General features: G+C 36.8%; 1 protein-coding gene across 4 annotated transcripts in view; it reads left to right on the top strand.

Annotated features, from left to right (window-relative positions):
- The window catches only part of EVC2 (EvC ciliary complex subunit 2), a 69,208-nt gene that overhangs the window by 33,700 nt on the left and 14,670 nt on the right, over nt 1–20,838 (top strand). For 2 of the 4 annotated variants that reach the window (XM_027891972.1, XM_027891971.1), the window contains 6 exons: nt 1,200–1,439; nt 2,971–3,146; nt 9,233–9,392; nt 10,397–10,857; nt 13,645–13,849; nt 15,333–15,455. In XM_027891972.1, the coding sequence (XP_027747773.1) occupies nt 1,200–1,439; nt 2,971–3,146; nt 9,233–9,392; nt 10,397–10,857; nt 13,645–13,849; nt 15,333–15,455 (1,365 nt within the window). The remainder of the gene's footprint in view (nt 1–1,199; nt 1,440–2,970; nt 3,147–9,232; nt 9,393–10,396; nt 10,858–13,644; nt 13,850–15,332; nt 15,456–20,838) is intronic. The other 2 variants (XM_027891970.1, XM_027891969.1) reach the window with 2 other exon arrangements.

The raw sequence follows: 20,838 nt of genomic DNA on the forward strand, positions 1-20,838 counted from the left end.
GAGAGAGAGGGGCCTGACTGAAAGTCAGTATGTGAACTCACACTTTCAGCAGTGACTTTTCTTTGTGTGAAATGAATTGATGTTGGGTCATTCTGGTTTGTACTGGAAATGCTGAATGGTAGGAATCAAGCAAACAATTAAGGCCAATCCAGTCCTGGTGCTGATCCATTTACCATATACTGACATCTCGCTGTTCACTTTCCTGTCCGTGAAAGGACTTGGTTTTGTACTTGCTGTGGCACGTGGTCCAACAGGACATTCTAGAACACCAGGGTTGGCTCACACGTGTGCTCCTGGGCAGCAGGTGTATCCTGACATCCAAGACATGGAAGTGAAAAGCAGCTGGAGCAATAACCTCCTCCCCTTCTCAGCTGAAACATGGAATTTATATTCTTTGCCTTTTTGATTAATTATTTGCAGCCTGCAGTGTGTCTCTTGGGAATGAGGAGTGAGGTGCAGCAGAAAGTTCTCCTCACGATAATTGGTATGAAATTTAGAACAAGACTAAAGTAGCAAATGTTATGTAGCTCTGCTGGCTTTAAGAAGCATACTATGCTCTGGGGTACATGTATGTTTTGATTCTGTAATGACTTTATGCCATCTGAGATTAAAACTATGAAAGTATAAGTCTTACTGGAGAACTGTGAGAACGTATTTCTGCCAAGGAAGCTTTAAAACTAATTGCCATTCTGCTCCATTGTTGTATTTCTAAAATGATGCTCTTGGATTAATTTGAGGAAAACTATAGCTTAAGTAGGTCACCAGTAATAAGAACTTTTAGATATTTGTAGAGGAATAGTTTTTTCCTAATTTAAATTATTTTTAGAATTACACTTATTGTTATTTCATTGTTGTGCCTTATTACATTCAAATAGGATTTCTGAATTGGTGAAACCTAAGAAATTAATTTTATATATATATAGTCTTTATGCTGAATTTCATGCCATTTTATATAATCTATCCTAAATAAGGCTTCTGAATTCTAAAAAGACTTCATTATGCCTTGGACAGTCCCTGGATTATAGACTGACAGCTGTACAACCCTGTCATTCCAAACAGGTGAAAACTGTGGCAAGTGTACATCAGCCTTTGTCCAAACATGAATGCATGAAATATATATAAGGTAGTAGCACTGATTCTTTAAAATGTGTTGAATTCTGAAAATCACTTCAGATATAATTTTTTTCTCTTCTCTTCAGCCTGCTGTAGAATACAGAAGTCTTCTGGATAGATTTCACAGACTGGAGCAGGACCACCTGAAGAGGTTCCTTCTGGTAAAACAGGAGGAATATTTTGCAAAGGCTTATAGACAGCTGGCTGTTACCCAGAGAAAGGAGCTCCATACAATCTTCTTTGCACAGATAACAAATGCAACTTTAAAGGGAGAACTGAAGTTGGAAGCAGCTAAAACATTAGTGGAAGGTTACTCTAAAATACAGGTAATAGGATGGTAACTCCATTCCCAACCTAATGACAGAATACAAATGTACAGTAACTTTTGAGAAGTTTTTCAGGATAGATGTTGTCACTTTCATAGCTAGCTTTCTTAGAAAGTATTTTAAAAATTATAATGCCTTCACTATCACGTCTAGACACAACTGTATATTGAGGCATGTGCATATTTTCGAAGCCCCTTAGGCATCAGGTGCTGTTTTATACTTCAGAAGATGTACTGAGCCCCCCCTGTCCAAATATGTAGATTATTGAAACAGTGGTGTGTCTGAAGTACTATACTTTTGTACTTAGAGGGGTTGACTATCTCTTACACGGTCCAGGGATGCCAATGAAGAGTACGTTCAGGACTTTAAGTTTTGCTTTCGGTTACATTTTAAGCCTCTTGCAACAAAACAGCTGGAATTATTTCTGCAAGGGTTTTGTTTGTTGGTTTTTTTCCACTCAATTTGTGTTTAAAGTTAGCACTGTAGATGACAAAAATTCTGAAAATTGTTCTTCTGGTTCCTTCTCAAGGAAGAGTATGATTGTTGTGGTCCTAGAGGTTGAGGGTGGAGGTTAAAAAGAAGCATTTGAAAAGTAGGTATCAAAATGTGTAAGACCCCCTCCTAAAATCTGATGCACAATATCAGTACACAGAAGCTACATATAGGACATTGTTTCAGGGGTAGTTGCAGGAAGCAAAAGATAGTTGAGCAACCAGCTCAGAGAGGAAGAGCAAGTGAAAAAAGTTTTGGCTGCTCTGATGTGGATCATGGAACTATCAGACTTAAGACTTGGATGTTTGATGCTAACAGAATGTCTCCTGTAGACCACTATGTGCCTACCTCTGATCTCTACCAGACCCATTTGTAGATGTCTATGTCTAAACCCCTCTTGTTCCTCTCTGTTGGAAGGGGGAACTTCTAAACCAGCCTGTGTGCAGCAAGCTTGGCTTACTCTATACTGTAATGGACACGTGTGGGAGAATTGTCATTGGCTTTGAAGTCAATTCAGACGCCTTTGTAAATGTTACCCTTTATATAATCATTTGGTACATTGTAAAGAAAAAGGAGAGTCAAAAAAGAAAGGACACATGCCACTTACTGGTGTTACTGAACAATTACTGTGTTCAGGTCCCAGTCCAAGAAGACCTTTCAGCCTGTGATAGCTGTAAGCAGGAACAGTGCTACTAACAGTGGTAGGGCTGCAGGTGTATTTAATTGTGGATCAACCTGATCAAATGACCTGTTAACAAAGGGCACTCAAGTGGTGCACTAACTATTTGGAGGAGTGCACACAGTATTGAGATAATCAGGCCAAAAGCTCAGCACATTATTTATTTTGCTTTGTTAAGATAACTGTAATCATTTGACATGATCATGAGAGTTAAGTTGATATAAGCTTACTGTTTTTTCACTTGTAAGAATTCTTTAACTTTGCCCTTGTTAATGAACAAATCTGGTCTGATACACACAGGTGTTATCTGAAATTAACATTACATCTATTTAAATATATTTTTCACATTTTTTCCTGTAGGGAGATATTGAAGAGCTAATGGATTTTTTGCAAGCTAGCAAGAAATATCATCTGAATAGAAGATTTTCTTACCGAGAGTATCTTATAAGTAAGATACAGTTAAGGGATTCTCATGTCTCTGCTCTTATAAATGCAGCAGCAACCCAGATATCAAGTCTCCTTAATAAGATGGAAAGGTAAATATCTCAATTGTTTCCTTGTCAGCCATCTGACTACGTTATCTTGCAGACAGTAAGTCTTTCTTCTGTGTTACCTAGCAGGGAAATTACATAAAAATGTTAACTTTTATGTTAATTGTAAGAAAATACTTTGTAACTGATGACTTTGTTAGTTAATATTCCAGCAGACATTAAGGGGGGATTTTGTTGTTTGTATCCACTCTGAATAGCACCGAGATGAATTGTTGGATATATGAGTAGTACTTATTTTTAATACTGACTTCTGTGGGAACTAGACTCATATAAGATTCTCAGTGTCTTTATACATCCATTATTCATGTAAACAATCAACAATCGTGAAAAGTCATACCAGAGTCCATTGTAACATGTACCAGTTAAGACCCTTTGTCTGGGTTCTTTATGCACAAATATCTGGATCAATAGAAAAGAACAGTTTTGATTCGCTTGCCATGAGGAGCTGGATGTACAGTCTCAAGCTGGAAAGTGTGAATATTTCCTGTGGAAAGTTGCCTAAGTTTATAAATAATGTAACTGGGGAGGATTTTGACTAGCAGAGTTGCATGTTGCATGGCATTAAGAAGTAAAGGTCAGGTAAGTAAAAAATAGACCTGGAAATGGATTCAGTTTATTTGAGATATCTTACTAGATCCAGGCTGATTGAGTATTCTGTGAGAGGATACCCATAGTCAAGGTGGAGAGAGAGAAATGGTGACTTACCAGACACACAGACACATAGTTTTTTTTGAATTATGTGGGGATGTGGAGCACTGAAAGAGACATCATACTGCTACCCAGAGAACTGTGACATATGTTAGTTTGGCATACAGAGAGATTACTGAGGAGCGTGCCAGGGAAGTAAAATATATTAGTGAACAGGAAAACAACGTAACACTGCTGCTGTTGATCCTGTGCATGCAGCTTTATCTGTGTATTTTAGATGTCTCTGTTGATGTCAGTCACTGACAATATGTGAAATGTGCAATAAGAGAACAAGGTAAACATTGGTCTTTTTACAGTGTGTTTTTTCTTTCAGAATGTTAACTACATTTAAAAGTAATTTAATATTAGGAGGCAGGAAGTCTCTTAAAAGCTACCAAAGATTACATCTGTTGATGTGACAAAGTAATTATCTGTGAGTTTTTTTATAACTTTTCCTTGCTCTTTTTTTTTGACTGTCCTATGTGCTGCCTCTTTGGAATCATACACTAAGTTTAGCCTGAATCACCCCGACTTTAGTGTCAAGATTCATTGACTGGAAAGAGGTTTTCCAGTATGCTTGCACTGCTTTGCCTATTTTGCCAAGATCTGCAGCTGTGTGGCTCAAAGACAAAATAAATGTCTCAGCATAGGATATATACAGATACATCTCTCTCAGAGAGTTTCCTTCCATTAGTTCATGCCTGTCTTTGGAATTGTATTATGAGAAATGCTCTGAGATGTCACAGATGTTTTGGTTTTGGGAAAAGCCTTTGTGAGAAACTCGCCTGTGTGGCCATTGCAATGAACAAATGGGACTTCTCAAGCTGGCAAAAGAGGTTTTATCCACTGCTATTGCAGCTAACAATCACAGACCAGGTCAACTATAAAACAGAGGAAAAGCATAGTATTAGATATCCAAGATCTTGCGGATCTCATCCCCGAAAATGTACCAAAACCCCCTCAAACTGACCAGAAACTTCCAAAAGCAGCAAGAGTCATTACCAAGATGAAAAAATTAATTTTTTTCTAGCACTCCCCTGTTAAACTCTCAAAGTATGCAGTGGTTGTAGTACTCTGTGGACAAAGGAAACATGTCCATAGCTGGAGATAGCATTTGTAGGGAAGCAGTCCCATTTGACTTTCTGAGGCTAGAAATAGTTATTTTCCTGTAACTTCCCACACCTCCTGCCGCAGTAATTCCTTTCAGACAAATGTTGGCCGAACACTTATAATTCATTCTTTAGATGTTGAGATTATAAAACTCTGAGTTTAGTATTTCAATTTATGTGCTGGTCTTTTATTTTCTACAGGCAAACTGAAATATCCTACTATGAACCTTATTTATAAATATCTTACATAGGCTTGTATTTCAGTTTATAATTATAAAGTGATTTGGGGAATGTTTGCAAATTGGAGCATTAAAATTTGAGCAGCAAGAGAAGTGTGAACTGATCGACTGTTACTTTAAATTTGTATCCATAATATCCTTTCGTGTTTCAGTTTATCATTGAATCTGCTTGTCTTTAGATACAAGTCGGTCTTAATCTATTTTGTCCAGCTTCAATAGAGTGCCTTAAACTTACTGTTATAAATGGAATTTTAAAATGCAGAACTTTGTATGGAGAAGAGGAACTTAGAAAATATGTAAATTAGATATACCACAGATAGATCCAGTGATAAACCAGCAGATAAATATTGAGGGGAGAAGTGTTTTTTTCTAAATGGAGCTCAGTAGTATGTTTAAAATTTATCAGATAGCAAGGCAATTTCAAATTAACATGGAAAGGATTCTGTGTGGCCAGAATTGAATGTTATAAAAAGTTAAATAAACCCAAACCAATTCTAGGGAGGGCTGTGAACGTTTTAAATGAAATAGAGCAGCCAGAGTTTTCAAGCTAGGCTTTCTAAATACAGTATTTGAATAAAATGTCCCATTTTTCAGGACTAGCTGTTGAGTATTCAGTGTCTTTTGAAAATCAAGTCTGGACTGCAGTGACAAAAGGCAGAAAAGGAGGTTTTAAAATATAATCCTTGACTGCAGAGTTGAGGATGTCTAACTAGGCTCTTTATGTTTTTTTCTTAAAGAATAATGGGCAAAAGGGCAATACTTGAGGCAGTGTTTATCCTGCGTTGTTCCTGCTATCAACAGAGATGGAAGATTCTTGATGTTTTTAAACTACAGCATGATGTTTTTAAACTACAACCTCTGTAATGTATTGTATCACTCTTTTGCCAGTATCTGCTTGTTCATAAGAAAATTTATTTCTTCTTCAGTCTCTTAAAAGTTCAATCCAGTCCTTGTGACTTGCTAGGCACAAACAATTGCAAGCTCCATTATAAATTTCTCCCAAAAATTAAATTTTTATAAGACCTCAAGAATTTCTTGTCTATTGTGTTTCTGAAGTGGTCAGTAGACTCTTAAATGCATTGAAGCAAAGCATCTTTCACTGACCTTGTTCTTCTTGAATAATCTCCATTTATATGGACCTTGTCCACATAAAGTAGTTTTCCAACAGTGTCCTACTGGAGCTTTCTGGAAGCTGGTGTTGGAAAGTGAATGCCTCGAGGAGTAATGCATCAATATGAAATTTTATAATAATCTCTTAAAACCTTTTCTGCTTGTAGCACTTTGTTATGTAGGGCATTAATTGTCCTGAATTATTTACAATAAATGCTGATCCAGGTGCTGGCAAGATGCCGGTTCAGCAGGTGAAATTCTGAGGTAGCTGTGGTAGCATGGGCACAGTCTTGCAAGTTCTCTCTGTGTAGTTTCTGTATAGTGTTGTGATTCAGCAGCCACGTCCATTCAGGCTGGTACAACTTTTCTGCTTCACAACTATCTCCCTTTTGTTTTAGTGATGCTCCTGTGACTTCCATAACTTTCATAAAACAGTATTTTTTTTGCTGAGGTCCAGTGTCCCTTAGATATTTCTCTGTAGCATCAAACATGAAGTCCTACTTTAGTGTCCTCACTCCGTATTTTCTCTGTAATTCACTTGGTTTTATTCAGTACAGAGAAGTCAAAGTGTGCTTCTGATTGACCTGTGATACCGCTACTGTTGGCTACACTCTTCATCTCTGTCCCTTCCTTGGTGCCCACTGCATTTGGGAGGATCTCCCTCCAAACATCCTTGTCGTTACAGTAGTATTCTCCTTCATTAAAATTCTCCTTGTTCAAAGACATTAGACATGTGCTTGCACATTTCTTCAGTGATTAAATGTCTGGTATGCTGAGACCAAGCACTTTATCACACAGTCTATACTGTCTCATTATCTTTCTCCTCTCCTTTTGTTTTGCATTTCTCTTTGGAGTCCTTTGAGAACAGGACATCTTTTATTCCTAATACTGTAATTGTTTTTGTATTTATATGAAATCAGTAATGAAGGTCTCTTGCCAGGATTGAGCCTTCTAGGAATTATTGTAATACTGATTAATATAAGTTGGCACATAAACTGACATAGATTTTGATGGTGGGATACTGCCTCACCTACAGTTTGAGGTGTGGGCATAGCGGATCTCTATGTAAATCAGCAAGCTGAAACCAAAGACTGGCTTTTTAACTCATCCTAAAAATAGGTAGCTATATATCATCTTCCTGTCATTCTGTGTTGGATGACTTGTCTTAAACTTTCATTTGCTGGGTGGTTCCAGCACATCCATCTTTTTCTATTGCAGACTCTTTTCACTGCTCTGGACAAGGACTTTATTGGGTGCAGCAAGCATGGGTTTATTTCCTCAGTACAAGAAAGGATGAAGGTGTTATTATCTTTCCTCACTTCCTCACCATAATTAATCTACTTTTTATTCATATATCTTTTGCCTTGGGATTGATCAAAAAGAACGGGCAAGACAGAGTTACCAAATATGCACTAGAAACTTGGTGCAGTTGGCTTGGGGGTTTTTGTTATAATGCTGAATCGGACCTTCAGATTAGCTCAGTTGGGTAGAGCATGGTGCTAAAATGCCAAGGTCATAAGTGATCCCTGTACAGGCTGTCCGCTTAGGAGCTGGACTCAGTGATCCTTGTTGGTTCCTTCCAACTCAGAATATTCTGATTCTGTAATTTTAACATTGATTCGTTTCAAGGCAAAAATTACTTGGCCAAGAATGATGCATGGTGGATTGCTCTCAAGGTACTGAGAGGTATTTTAATCCTCTTTGCAGAAGATTAAAGAAATACAATAGGTAGACTTTGGAAAAGCTCTGCAAAAGGAGGCCCTCTCTGGTTGACATAACTGATAAAGCTCATCTGAGTTTCTATCCAGTGCATACATTATACAGGGGATGATGTTTTCTGGCTTACTCAAATAGTTGTAGATGCTTGAGCAGTAGAGGAAGAGGTGTGAATTTTGGAATCTGGCCACCAGGTTAAAGTGCAGTGGCTGCAAAGAAGCCAATACATTAATCTTCTGCTTTATTTTAGCTTTTATTTTGAGGATTTTGGTTGGAATGAAGCTGTCACAGTATTAATAAGTCCTAATAAACCAAAATGAGACTGTCCTTTCTGGAGAAGGGCTACCTTACCACATTTAGGTGCTACTTTAATTTATGATTTGTCCAGATTATTACACTGGAATGGAACCCTGAAAGCCCTGAATCCTAGCTCTGTGTGTAATGTCTTTGGAAAAATGGGGATTGGATAAGTAAACTAGAAGGCATTTGGGTAACATCCAGCTTCAGGTCAGGGAATTAGTGCTTTCAACTCAAAGTTCCATGTTGACCTTTTCAATACCACATTTTGGAAGTCCACTATAGAAATTATAACTCACAAATGTCCAACAGCCTGGTCTGAATTAAGATGTTTATTTTTCCTATTGAAAAAGAAAGATTTGAGGATTCCTAGTGTAAAAATAATAGCAGATAAGTTCTGAAATTCAGTTTGAGTTTGTGGAGAGGGAGATTTTTCTAATTGTTGGAGGCACCTTTGGAATCTTGTTTTCTCTTTAAGTACTGTAGGAACTGGAGGTAGACCATAGACCTGAACTTCCATTTGAAAGCATGTGGGCCTAAGTTTGACAATTTGCTCTTTCAGATTATTGTATTTTGCTCTTAATTTGAAATTTTTGTACTTCTTCTGATATAAATGTAATAGGAAATCTGAAAATAAATATTTTTGTGGATATGATTGCTTTGTGTTTTAAAATTGTTTTTTTTTACTTGGTTACCACACTGTTGTCACAAACTGCCTGAGTTCTACACTCATATCTGAGATTGTCCTTCTGTTATCCACTTGATTTTTTGAAACTACCAGGTGTCACTGCTAAAGAAACAAAGATTATTCTGTGTGTCTGCTTTGTTGAGCCTTGTTATGGTACTAATTACCTCAGATATCCTTTTGCTCTTAAGAATTTGGGATAATAGGCTTCAAACACTATTATTACAGAGCAGGTCACCTACCTGAAAGTCATTTGAGAATGCTGCTGGACCGAGCTGAGACTGAAATTAATTTTGTTAAACAGAAATTTGATCATGATTTAAAACAAGAAAAGCAAAAGCTTCAGCAGAAACTCATTACCAAGCGGAGGCGGGAAATGCTGCAAAAGGTAATTATTTTCAGTGCATTTTTTTTTTTCCTAGGGCTTGTAATGAACTAAAAATTGAATTAATTTAAAAATAAAATGTAGTTTTTAAAACAGGGGTCAACACTGCCAGGAACACAATTAAAAATAAGTGTCCATTGGTTGTAGCTGTGTGTGACCATGTACTGTATTAATTTTGCAGTAACGACTAGCTGTTCTTTTAGAAAAACCTGCAAAAAAGGTAAACATGTCACCTCACCTCAGCCATCTAAAGATCTTAATGTAAATTCATAATGTTAGATGACTTGAAGCTGATCAGAAAGGGAGTTGTTGTCCAAAAGTATATTTCAAAGTTATCTTTCTCTGCCTTAAAGATGTAGAAAAAACTATCTTGGATTAAGTAATATTTCTTTTAGATGATCAAAATTAGGTTAGATTGATTTTTACTGTGTTTCAGTGTTTTATGCTCTTTAACAGAAATCAGTATGAGCAGAGACAGAAGGTATGATGATAGACGTCATTTGTTATATTTATTCTCAGAGTAGATAGCTTTGGTTTAGCTTCCTAATGATATTGCTGCATGTTGCAAATCAAGGAAAATAAAAAGAAACCCAAACTGCCAAACTTTTTTTTTTTTTTAATTAAGTTCTTTTCCTTCCTTGCTATTTGATCCAGATTCGCTTCTGGAATGCTGCCAAATCACTGTAGTTCATCTAGCTGAGTTTATATCAGGCCACAGGATCATGCATTTGTATATTTGTTAGCCCTTCTATCTAGCAACAGTCCATATTGTCACAGGCCTGTGGTAGTCCTTGTAACTAACAATAATCTGAATTATCACAGGCCTGCTAGATGTACACAAAGCTATCATGTTGAGGGCTAGGTAAGCCTCTGGACACTGAAAAGCAGTTTCAAGAACAAGGAAAAGCAAAAGTATGAAATTTTGTGTTGCTATGAAATTCATATTTAAATTAGAATTTGAGATGTTCCTTCTCTTCTCTTGTTTCCCCATTTGTCAAATCAATCAGCAGAAAGAGCATCAGAAGGAGCAGCTGTCACTTGGAGACCCCTTCAAAACTACTAATGACATCATTCACTACCTGAGACACTGGAAAAATCTTCTGAGTGATAACAACATTGAATTTGAAGAACTTATTGAAAAGCTTGACAATGAAGCCAGTGAAGAGCTGAAAGAGCTTCTATTTAGCCTAACAGAAAAAGCCATTGAAGAGTTTAAACGTGTTCAGTGTGGAGTGTTTGTGCAAGAATTGGTCAAACTCAACGTGCCAAAGCCTTTCCTGCTAGAAGCTATGGAGGAGCATAAAAAAGAGATGGCTGTTAAACGTGAACAGCTTGAAAGGGAAGAACATGACAAGAGCACGGCTGCTGAAGAGCTGCTTCAGCTCACCAGGCAGAAGCTAAGCCAAGAACTGGAAACAGGCATTTCGGAACAAAAAAAATTAAGGAACTGGGAACAATCAGTATTCATGCAAGTATCTCTCTGCACTTTTTTTTTAGTTACTATTGCAAATAGAAGAAAACTGGGAGTTTTCACACCTGTCCAGTTATAATTCCTAATGATCAGTTCTCTGTTGGGCACTTGGGAATTGATTTTTTTTTTTTTTCCAGGCGCTCAGCCATTGCAGCCCCAGTGGGTGAACACTGTAGTGGAAATCCCAGGAAACAGCAGTTTTGACACTAAAATTGTGGAGTGAAAGTTTTATGCTTCTATTCATTCCATGTGAGGTTTCAGTTGCACATCTTTCATTATTATTCTCAACCTGTTCTCAGAGGTCCCATACTTTGGAAATGCCAATTAATACGTCGGACCTAATTAGCCCCATGTCCAATTTCAATACATTCCTTCTAGCCACACGTCAGGCTTTACTCGTTGGGCTCATTTTAAGCTTTGCCATACTATTTCCACACATTTCCCTGAGTACACAGTGCAGCAGCCTACCTCCCCTGCCCGTGGGCTCTATGCATCAGACCTGGCTGCTCTGGCCTGCTGACTGGATGTCCCTGGCACCAAGCCCTGAGCCAGAGAGGCATCATGGCACGGGCAGTGTTGCAGAGTGGTTTTCTGACCCCAGGAAATGTTATGAGCCATGGCTGCCTGCTACGATGTGACCATAGGGAGGTGGGAAGGCCTTGCCACCACTGGAAGAACTTGCACAGGGAGAGACAGTGGCTGTAGCTGAGAGGGGTCATGCCTCTCAGGCTGGGCAGTGAGGTCCCTGAGAGACATTTCAACTACATTTATGACTAGTTGTTATATTGCCTGCATATTTACAGTACTACATGCCTTAACAACAGGCATTGATAGAGACGTGGGAACATGGAAAAATAAAATTGCAGCTGTAGGGGAAGCGGCTGGAAGGGGAAAACCGATAATAGGCTGTGTGCCCCGGAAGAAAACATACCAGGCATAAGAGACTGAACAGGGAGGGGGGAGCTAAAAAAAAAAAGGGAACTAGTAAAGGTTTCTCCTTCATACCTCTTCTTTAAAACAAAATAGATTTTTGTGGTAAATTTTGCCCAGACACCATCTTTATAAGTTTTCGTGCCACACAATTAAAACTATATAACAGGTGCATAAAAACAAACTTTAGCAATTAAATTTGCTTTGTTAAAGAAAAAGATTCCCTTTTTGTCTTGTTTTGGTTCTAATTTCAAGACCTTTGTATTTTATTCCGCATTTTAAATACCTTCCTATAAGTCATTTATATGTATTTTTTATCTTGTCTTAGTCTCTTGTCTATATTGCTGAGAGCAGGCCTCAGAAATCCCAGAAGGACTTTCCTGTTTCTAACTTAGAATTCCATGATAACTGTGTTCCAACCTGCGGTGGGCCTGTTGTATTTGTTTGATGCTATCTCTATTTGAAGCAACAGGAACAGTTGTTTGGATTTTTTCAGTAGAATACTAGGAAATATATACAAAAAATGCACCAACAACTGTCCTATCAAAAGCTTCTTAAAATCTGTCACTGTCTTTGTTCAGTCCATTGTCTGTCCATTGTAGGTTTTTGATGACAGCACTCATGTTTATGTTCTCATCCACTATCTTGGTTTTTTGTTGCTTATGAAAGAGACAATGAGTTAGTCCAAAATATTTAAGATCGCTAATGCTTCAAGTCCTTTTTAAATATAGACACAAAAAATGTGTTTGCTGTATTTTATTTTATATCTGTCTATGTATCTGTGTAAATGGATTTATAGCACAGATTTTCTTCTAAGACAGCATGAGAAAGCACACTGAATGGTTGTTCGGAGTAATCTTGTCTTAAAGTAAGTAACTTTTTGAAGGGAAAAGCTTCATGCATTAAGGATTTAACTGTACTCTGCTGAATTAATGGACAGAACTTTCTAAATTTTTTAGAAATCCTTTCTAAAGGATTTCTAAACTCAAATATTTTAATGAAATGATGAGCTAGTACAGGCCTGTGATATATTGAATAAAAGCATCAGTACTAATGAAACATACAGTAAAATATATTTTTCATTGAAAACTACTTTTTAAAAAAACATACTGTTCATACTTTAAATACAAATAATTGTGGGCTTTTTTGAAATAGAGAAAATCTCCCAACAAAAAAATACTATTTTTTATTAAATATTCTAAGGAAATATTTTCTCATGAGGTAAGAAGATGAGTGTAGTCTAAGGTTAGTCACAACTGAGCATACTTTATTTTTAAGTCTACTTCAGCTTGACCTGATGATGAGTTCCCCAGAATTCTGTGTTGAGAAACCTTCCTTCTGCAAAATGGAAACTTTGAGTGATTCAAATTACTGTGTTGTTCAGACTGCAAAGAGCCTTGTGACTTGGTGATGGGAGGGATGACATATGTGTTTATAATAAAAAAAAACTTTTTTATTTTATTTTTTTTCTCAGCGAGACTTTACAGGGAGCTTCTGTCTTTATTTCAGCCAAAGTTCAGGCATTATACTATCTGAAGGGGTGGACAGATTCTATGCATAAGAAATGTGCTAAAAATACTAATTTATTTTTTAAATATTCAAAAACTGTTTTCCCTTGAAAATGAAGTTTTGCAGTTGAGGAGGTTCTGTATGCAGAATTTAAAGTATCCCCAAGGATAGTTTGAACATGCTGAGCAGCTCAGTGCTATGTGTGGAATCACTAATTGATATGTGAAATAGACAAAAAAAGGATGATCGCTGCCATGTAAAGTATTTGTGTGCATGTCTCTTACATTTCATGCAATATTGCCTATATCACTGAACAGCAGATGGCTCTTGTGTTTTTTTTAACAGGCAGCTTCTAAGTTTACCCCTCTCACTATCGGAGGAGGAATTGCTTAGAATGAGGCAAGAGCTGCACTGCTGCTTCTCTCAGGTGGACAGCGGCTTGGCTTGGCCCAAGATAAGAACAAGAACCTTGCTTCAGACTTTTGAGATGGAGCAGAGGGACACAGAAATGCTGAAAGTCGATCAGAATTTAGCAATGACCAATAAACAGGTGGGAATGATGTGGGGTCATTGTGGGGATTTGCAAAGGGTTCATGGGTGGACCTGTGGGTTGTTGGCATTGGCTGTAGATAACGGGTCTGTAACTTCGTAGATGTGACAGCAGTGCACGATTTCCATGTCTGCGTGGATCAGTGGAACTCAAAGAGAATTGTTTGGGCAGGAGTTATGTCCTCCAGCTTTCTCAAGAAGAAGGCACAGTTATAAAGAGGCAGTTGGGTGGCCAAAAGGGACAGTGTCTCTTGAGGAGAGTTCACTGAAATGCCAGATTTGAGTGGTGCTAAGCCTGACTCTGCATATTAGAGACAAGCTGGGTCCTTGACAGCCCAGACTGATATTTCAGTGGCATCCTCTACACATTACTAAATTTGGCACAAGGAAAGGTTTTAGGAGTTTCTGAAAGGCAATGTTCTACATTGTCTTGTCTATTTAGGAACTATTTATTATAGAACTTGTCTATTTATTATGTTCCTGAATTATCTGGTCTTTCTTGGCAAGAATTTAGGTATGTTTTCTGTTTCTTCTTTCCAAAAGAGTTGAGTGTATACAAAGAGTTTGGTTTTTTCCACATCTAGATGTGTAAAAGATGAGGCATACTCACTCAAAGTTAGAGAAACATTCCCAACAAGGAGTCTGTCTGACTATCAAATCTAGCACTTTTTAGAAGAACTCTGTGAAAAAAAAGAACTAAACTCTGTTTAGTTTCTTTAGTAAAATGTAAAAGCTGTGGAATCATAAATGATTTTCAGTTCTTATAAAGTATTTCCTGTATGAATTGGATACCATCTTAAAAAGGAGGACTTGCCCTTGCTTTCTTTTGGTTCAGTTATGTTTTCTAAACATGTAAACTACTTTGTGTTAATTATACTAGGAATTAGCCTAGTTCAAACCTTAATGATTTCTGAAGTGCTAAAGAAGGGAAATGACTTTGCAAAGCCTTATAGTTGAACAGATGTTATCATTTCCCCAAGAGTACATATACTTAGTTGGTATTCTTGTAAAGAAACATAAAGGTCAAGAATAATTTGATTACATGGAACAGTGCCTCTTAATATTATTATGGTTCATTTGTGATTCATAGACTGTGTGTTGAAAACAATGTAGTTCTTAAATTAATATTCTTTGTTCATTTTTGGCTGTGCTGGGAAGACAACGTATCAGTCAAAATCTTCTCTTATTATCACTGCTAAAGCTTTTTTAAAATCAAATTTATATGCTACCAGTTTTCATGCAAAGGATGAATATATAATTCTACTTGAAAGTAATTTAAAAAAAATTCCCAACGTTGTCTGAATGTCCAAAATGAATGTCTGAATGAATAGGCAGCACCTTCATTTCAGAAATACTTTGAAAGTCATCTTTGTCAAGTGTTTCATTAATTGGTGGATGTGCCAGTAATAGCAAGTAATAATCTTAATGTTAGCATCCTCATATATCTCTTACAAATAAAGCATTTTGTGCTTATCTTCTTACAGCAGCATTCTAAAATGGGAAAAACAGGATCCAGGAATAGAAATAAGTTAGAAATTCTGAAGAAATCTTTACAGGACAAAATTTTAATTTATGAAGACTTGGTGAAAGATGAAAATTTGAATAAGGTAAGTACAAACCTTTTCTGGACTGAAGTCAAAACCTAGATCTTCAGTAATTAAAGAATTAAAGTTTTCTATCACTGCGAATAAGAACCAGATAAAAAAGGTGTAAGTTCTAGTGGCATGATGCATCTCCCTGCTTTTGTCTGAGTTTATCAAGATGTTATATTTCAAGCTTAATAGTTTTTGCTTTGTTTTAATTTTTGCATCTTAGTTACAGAACTGATTTCTCATCTCACCCTGTTTTTTCACAATGGTTCTGGGGCTTGGTGTATGCAATATTGCAAGACTCCCCTGGATCCTGTGGTTTTCTTAGTAAGGCTTTAAAAACGTGGGTGGTACTTCACTTAATACTTCAGCTGAGCAACACTGAGTACTTGGATGTCTGTTAATGCTGCTGAAAACCCAGAACTGGATTTTTACATCCAAAAACTTTTGGGGTAGAGGCTGAATTCATTTGTAAAGAGCTAATTGGAAGGAAGTCTTGGTTCTGGTGGGTACCTTTCAAAGACTCACAGCCCCAGTCTGAAATTAATCCTTAAAAAATGAGTGGGCTGATGCTAAAATGGGGTTTGGGGAGGCTTTTTCCTTCTCTGACAGAAGATGTTCCATGAGGTCTTATTTGTGTTATATAACCTTTCTCCCCTTCTCTTTCCCACATCTAAAATATGGGTAATACTAGTTTTGTATATCAGAGGGACATTGCAGTGATAACTGCGTTAGACATAGGTGGTGCACAGCTGTAAGGACTGTGCAGAACAAGAAATGTCATTAGTAGTTAAAATTGGTAGATAAAAAATAGCTTCACAAGTGATTGCAATATCAATTTGAGTAACAATTTGAAACAAAGATCTGTTTTTATACATCTTTCCTGTGCTTTTCATACCCATATCCTGAGAGATGCAAAATACTGAGTCAACATGTTAATTCAGAAATAATTTCACTTTTATTTGAGAGCAACACATGGTTAGTGTTGGTTTCAAAGGATAAAAGCAAATGTTTAGCTAGTCTAGCACCCAGTCTTTCAAAGTGAAAGCAGGTGGTTGGGCAAGAATGCAATAAGTGGGCAAGTGTGTTCTAGCACTCTTCAGTAGTTTAATAACTGCGGTCCAAGAATGCCCTAACTCTCTAATGGAGGCATTTAAACTTTTGACTTCAACACCTAATACCACGATCTCCAAAATTTAGGGGTTTTTAGGTACTGTTACTCGAAAGTACAACAGATAATGGGCGGAGCTCTTATGTTAAAAAAAAGTGCTGAATACTTCTTTGGCATGAATATTACCTTGCATTTTTATTAGAATCTTGTTTTAAAATTGGAAAGTTAGCTTCTCTAAGCCTTGTTGTTTCAGTTTTATATGCACCATCTGGCACACATGTTATTGTTCTAATTGTGTGGCTGCACATGAGTTATGAAAAGCAAATCCTTTGTGCTTTTACCAATAAGGAAGCTAAACTATCATTAAAGAAAGACAGTAGTTCACCCATTATCATTAGAGCACAGAAGTATTGCTGTAAACCTTAACTTGATCACAGAGCTAGAGTTCCTGTCTTTGGCTGTTGCAATCTGTTACCTTATTCCTCATTTAGAATCTTACTTCTACATTTTGCCTTAATATGAACACTTTAATTATCTCACTCAAAACTGCCCACCTGAAGTTGCAGGGCCAGTTTAAGGCAGGGAAAAAGGATGATGGACCAATACAGCTCTGCTGTGTTTCTTCACTGTCACTGCTGCAGAATTCACACAGTGTAATGGATTCTATCTCTCTACAGGATGGCTGTGAAATGGTTCCCAGCTAACGCTTATGAGAACAGCAGCAGAATGTGCCTTGTAATATCGTAAAATAGGCATGACAGAGAAGGACAATATAGATGGGAGACAGGGAGCTGGGAGGCCATGGCAAGAAGTTAGAAGCCTAATCTTGGAGTATCGTTGACCTCACTGTGAAAATCTCCAGGAGTAGACTGTCTACTTCTGTATTTCATAGATGTTTTGAGCTGTCTTGTGGTTGAGGAAGTAGCTGCTCCTTCTGAAATAGCAGTTGCCTATCTCAGAAGAAACACTGGGGCCAAAATACGGATGTTCTTTAGCCTATTTTCCCTGCTGGGCTGAAAAAATAAGCCCAATTGATAATACTTGTGTGAGAAACGTCTATGGGGTTGCAGGTTATCAACTAGATATTCAGATTTTTTTTTTTTGGTTGTAATCTTTAGGACTGAGGCAAAACTAGTTAGCAGTTAAGCTGAGCTAAATAAGGAATTTAGAGTTCAGTGCTTTCAAGCAGTGGACTAATCATGGTGCATTTACAGCATTAGCAATTTGGAATCAGGAGCAAATATTCAGACCTACAGGAGTGGATTTGTCATAACCAGGGTAGTTTGACACTAATAGTATGTCAAATAGTAAAAAATCAAAGTCTTGTGTTTGGTATAATACAAAGCTTCAAATCTGGCCAGGGTCTATTAGTTCCTAATTTAGTTTGTAATCAATATTTGCTCCAATTTCTATTGAAATCGCCTTCTGTGTCTCACTGAGTTCAGGTCTACTTGCAAGCTTTGGATTTCACAAATGTGTTTCTGTTTTCAGAGCTGTGACTTCAGAGCTGACAAGAGGCAGAAAGAAACTCTTGTGGCTAAGGGGTAGATACTAGTACCAGTTGAGTAATGCAGCATTTTGTTTGTTTAAGAGCAGTTAATTTACTACATAATGTTGAATAGATGCTGAATGATAATGCTGAATATCATTCCCGTAGAATCATAGAATAGTTTGGGTTGGAAGGGACTTTCAAAGGCTATCTAGTCCAACCCCTCTGCAATTAGCAGAGACATCTTCCACTAGACCAGCTTGCTCAGAGCTCTGTCCAACCTGACCTTGGATATTTCCGGGGATGAGGCATCTACTACCTCCCTGGACAACATCTGCCAGTGTTTCATCACCTTCATTGTAAAATATTGTAAAATATTTAATATTAATTTAATTATTATTAATTTACTTTACAAATTAATAATATGTTAACGCTTGTAAAATTCTTCTAATTATTGTAAAATATTTCTTCCTTATCTTTGGTCTAAGTCTACCCTTTTCAGTGTAGAACAATTACTATTGCAACAGGTCCCACTAAAAATTTTATCCCCATCTTTTCCCCTTAAGTAATGAAAGGTTGCAGTAAGGTGTCCTCCAAACCTTCTCTTCTCTAGGCTGAACAACCTCAATTCTTTCATCCTTTCTTCATAGGAGAGGTGTTCCATCCCACGTATTTTGGACATGCTCGATGTAAGGCTTCATACTTAGTAATATGTAAATACTATCTATTTTTGCAGTTTGGACCATAAATCTTAGGATTCATGGAATATACTGAACATACCATATACACCTTCTGTTATTTGATAAAAATGTGAGTGTTTCTATCATCAGTGGCATCTCTTCTGCCTTTGAATTCAGCTGCAATTAAAATATACATTCCTGTGTCTCCTTATAAGTGAACTTGAGTTGTCAAACTGCATTTCCATCATTATTCATTTTAATGGGTTCAAACTATAGTGTAAGGTGATAACTCATTTACTCATTCATCTATTCATTATTCATTCATCTATCTCCAGATTTCATATGTGTGTAATTCATTTTAATTCCTTGTGTCTGAAACTGAGCTGCCTGTGAAGAAGCAAACTGTAAATTCAGTTGTGTGCACACACCTGTCAAAACATTACTATGTCATTTTTTTAATCTATGTTTTTAAAGCTTTATAGCACATCCTGTTTCTAAAGCACAAAGGCAGCCTTCAGATATTACTTAATAATTTTGTGGCATATAAAACAAGTCATACCTTAAGCATTTATTTTCTCTTTTCTTGAGATAATGTAAAATTGTGGTATTCTGGCAGGCAGTACTTTAGACGTAAATAAAAGCTGTAAGAAAAGGTTGATTCCTCAGTGTGTGGGTGTTGTCATGACTCATTCATGCTAGTAGTGTTGTAATAATTTCTTTTAGTTAAGAAGTTGTTCTAATGTATTGAATAGGGAACATAACATATACTCTAATGCGTTAGTCCTTTTGAAAATGGACCTACTTATTCCCAATCAGGTAAGCCTGCTTGATTATTTTTTTCCCATTCCTTATATGGATGCTATTATAATGAAAATAATAATATAAATTATTAGCCTCTTGCAGCAAAAATTTTGGTTGTTCTCATCCATCATTTTCCAGCTTTTAAATAAACTCAAAACTCAATGTTGTCCAAGTTTTTAAAGGTGGCTTCTGGCATTAGTTGTCCAGCCTGGTTCATTTCTAATCTATATTGCTCCTTAAAGTGATTCCTGCTGTAGCAATGCATCTCCCTCAACACTTTGCAAGACAGCAGCTGTTGGTTGTGAAGTATTAAGTGACTGGCTGAGTTTGATATAAATTTCTTGCCTTTCTTTAGAATCTTTTTCTTCTGGTGTGTGTTGACATGTCTGTTTATCTGTTAAGGATGCACTTCCATTCCATCCCCTCTTTAAGAATCACCTAATAGTGCAACAGCTTTCACCACTGAAACGAGGGGTGAGTGCAAGTCAATGGAAACTTCACAACTGAGACTTTAAAATTGGACAGTCGGACAATATCGCTCTGAAAATTGCTGATTGTTTTAGTAACATTTTCTTGTGTCACAGTGATCATTAGTATAACAGTTACTTCAGTATGCCTTTCAGAACAAAAGCTTGAGTCTTACTTGAGAAATTAGTCTTGTGCACAGGCTTTTGAAGAAAGGTGGGTTTTTTTTATTTAATTATTATTATTTTTCTTTTAAATATGTGCCTTGGCACTGAAGTATGGAATAGCCTTGTTTCTAGGCCTTAGTCTTATGTCACTGGCTCATAAGAATATTGTGAAATAACACTTTGAATTTTAAAAATAAATCTGCTTTGACAAGATAAATAAACCAAAACAAGCCAACAAACAAACTCGACCAAAAAACTGAGTTAGGGTGGCATTTGCTCTCTTGTGCAATTTGTGTCAAAGTTGTGACTTGCAGGAGGTTCTGTGGAACTTTTTTGTCTTTGATTTCCAATCAGAGGTGCTGGAGTACAGTGTACTCCTTTCAATACCTGTCAACTATTGAGCTGTGAGCATAAATGGGAGATGCTAAAGTTACTTGCTTTTCAATACAAAGTACTCTACAGAAAACAAAAGGCTTCAAATTCACTTTAATAGGTTTCTTGCAAAAGGTGTAGAGACATGTATAAAACTATTGTTATTATTGATATTTTTCTTAGTAAAAATGAAAACATAGAAATAGGCAATAGGTATTTCTGAATCTATCCTAAGGTAAATGTCATCTGCTTTTTTTAACATATGCTGGAAGGCAGCTCAGCTTTTTTATTTTTTATAAACACCCAATTTTTTTTA

Source organism: Empidonax traillii, unplaced genomic scaffold (genome assembly GCF_003031625.1).
Source record: "Empidonax traillii isolate 1590-97213 ecotype Southwest subspecies unplaced genomic scaffold, ASM303162v1 scaffold336:size770142, whole genome shotgun sequence".
Taxonomy (NCBI): Eukaryota; Metazoa; Chordata; class Aves; order Passeriformes; family Tyrannidae; genus Empidonax; species Empidonax traillii.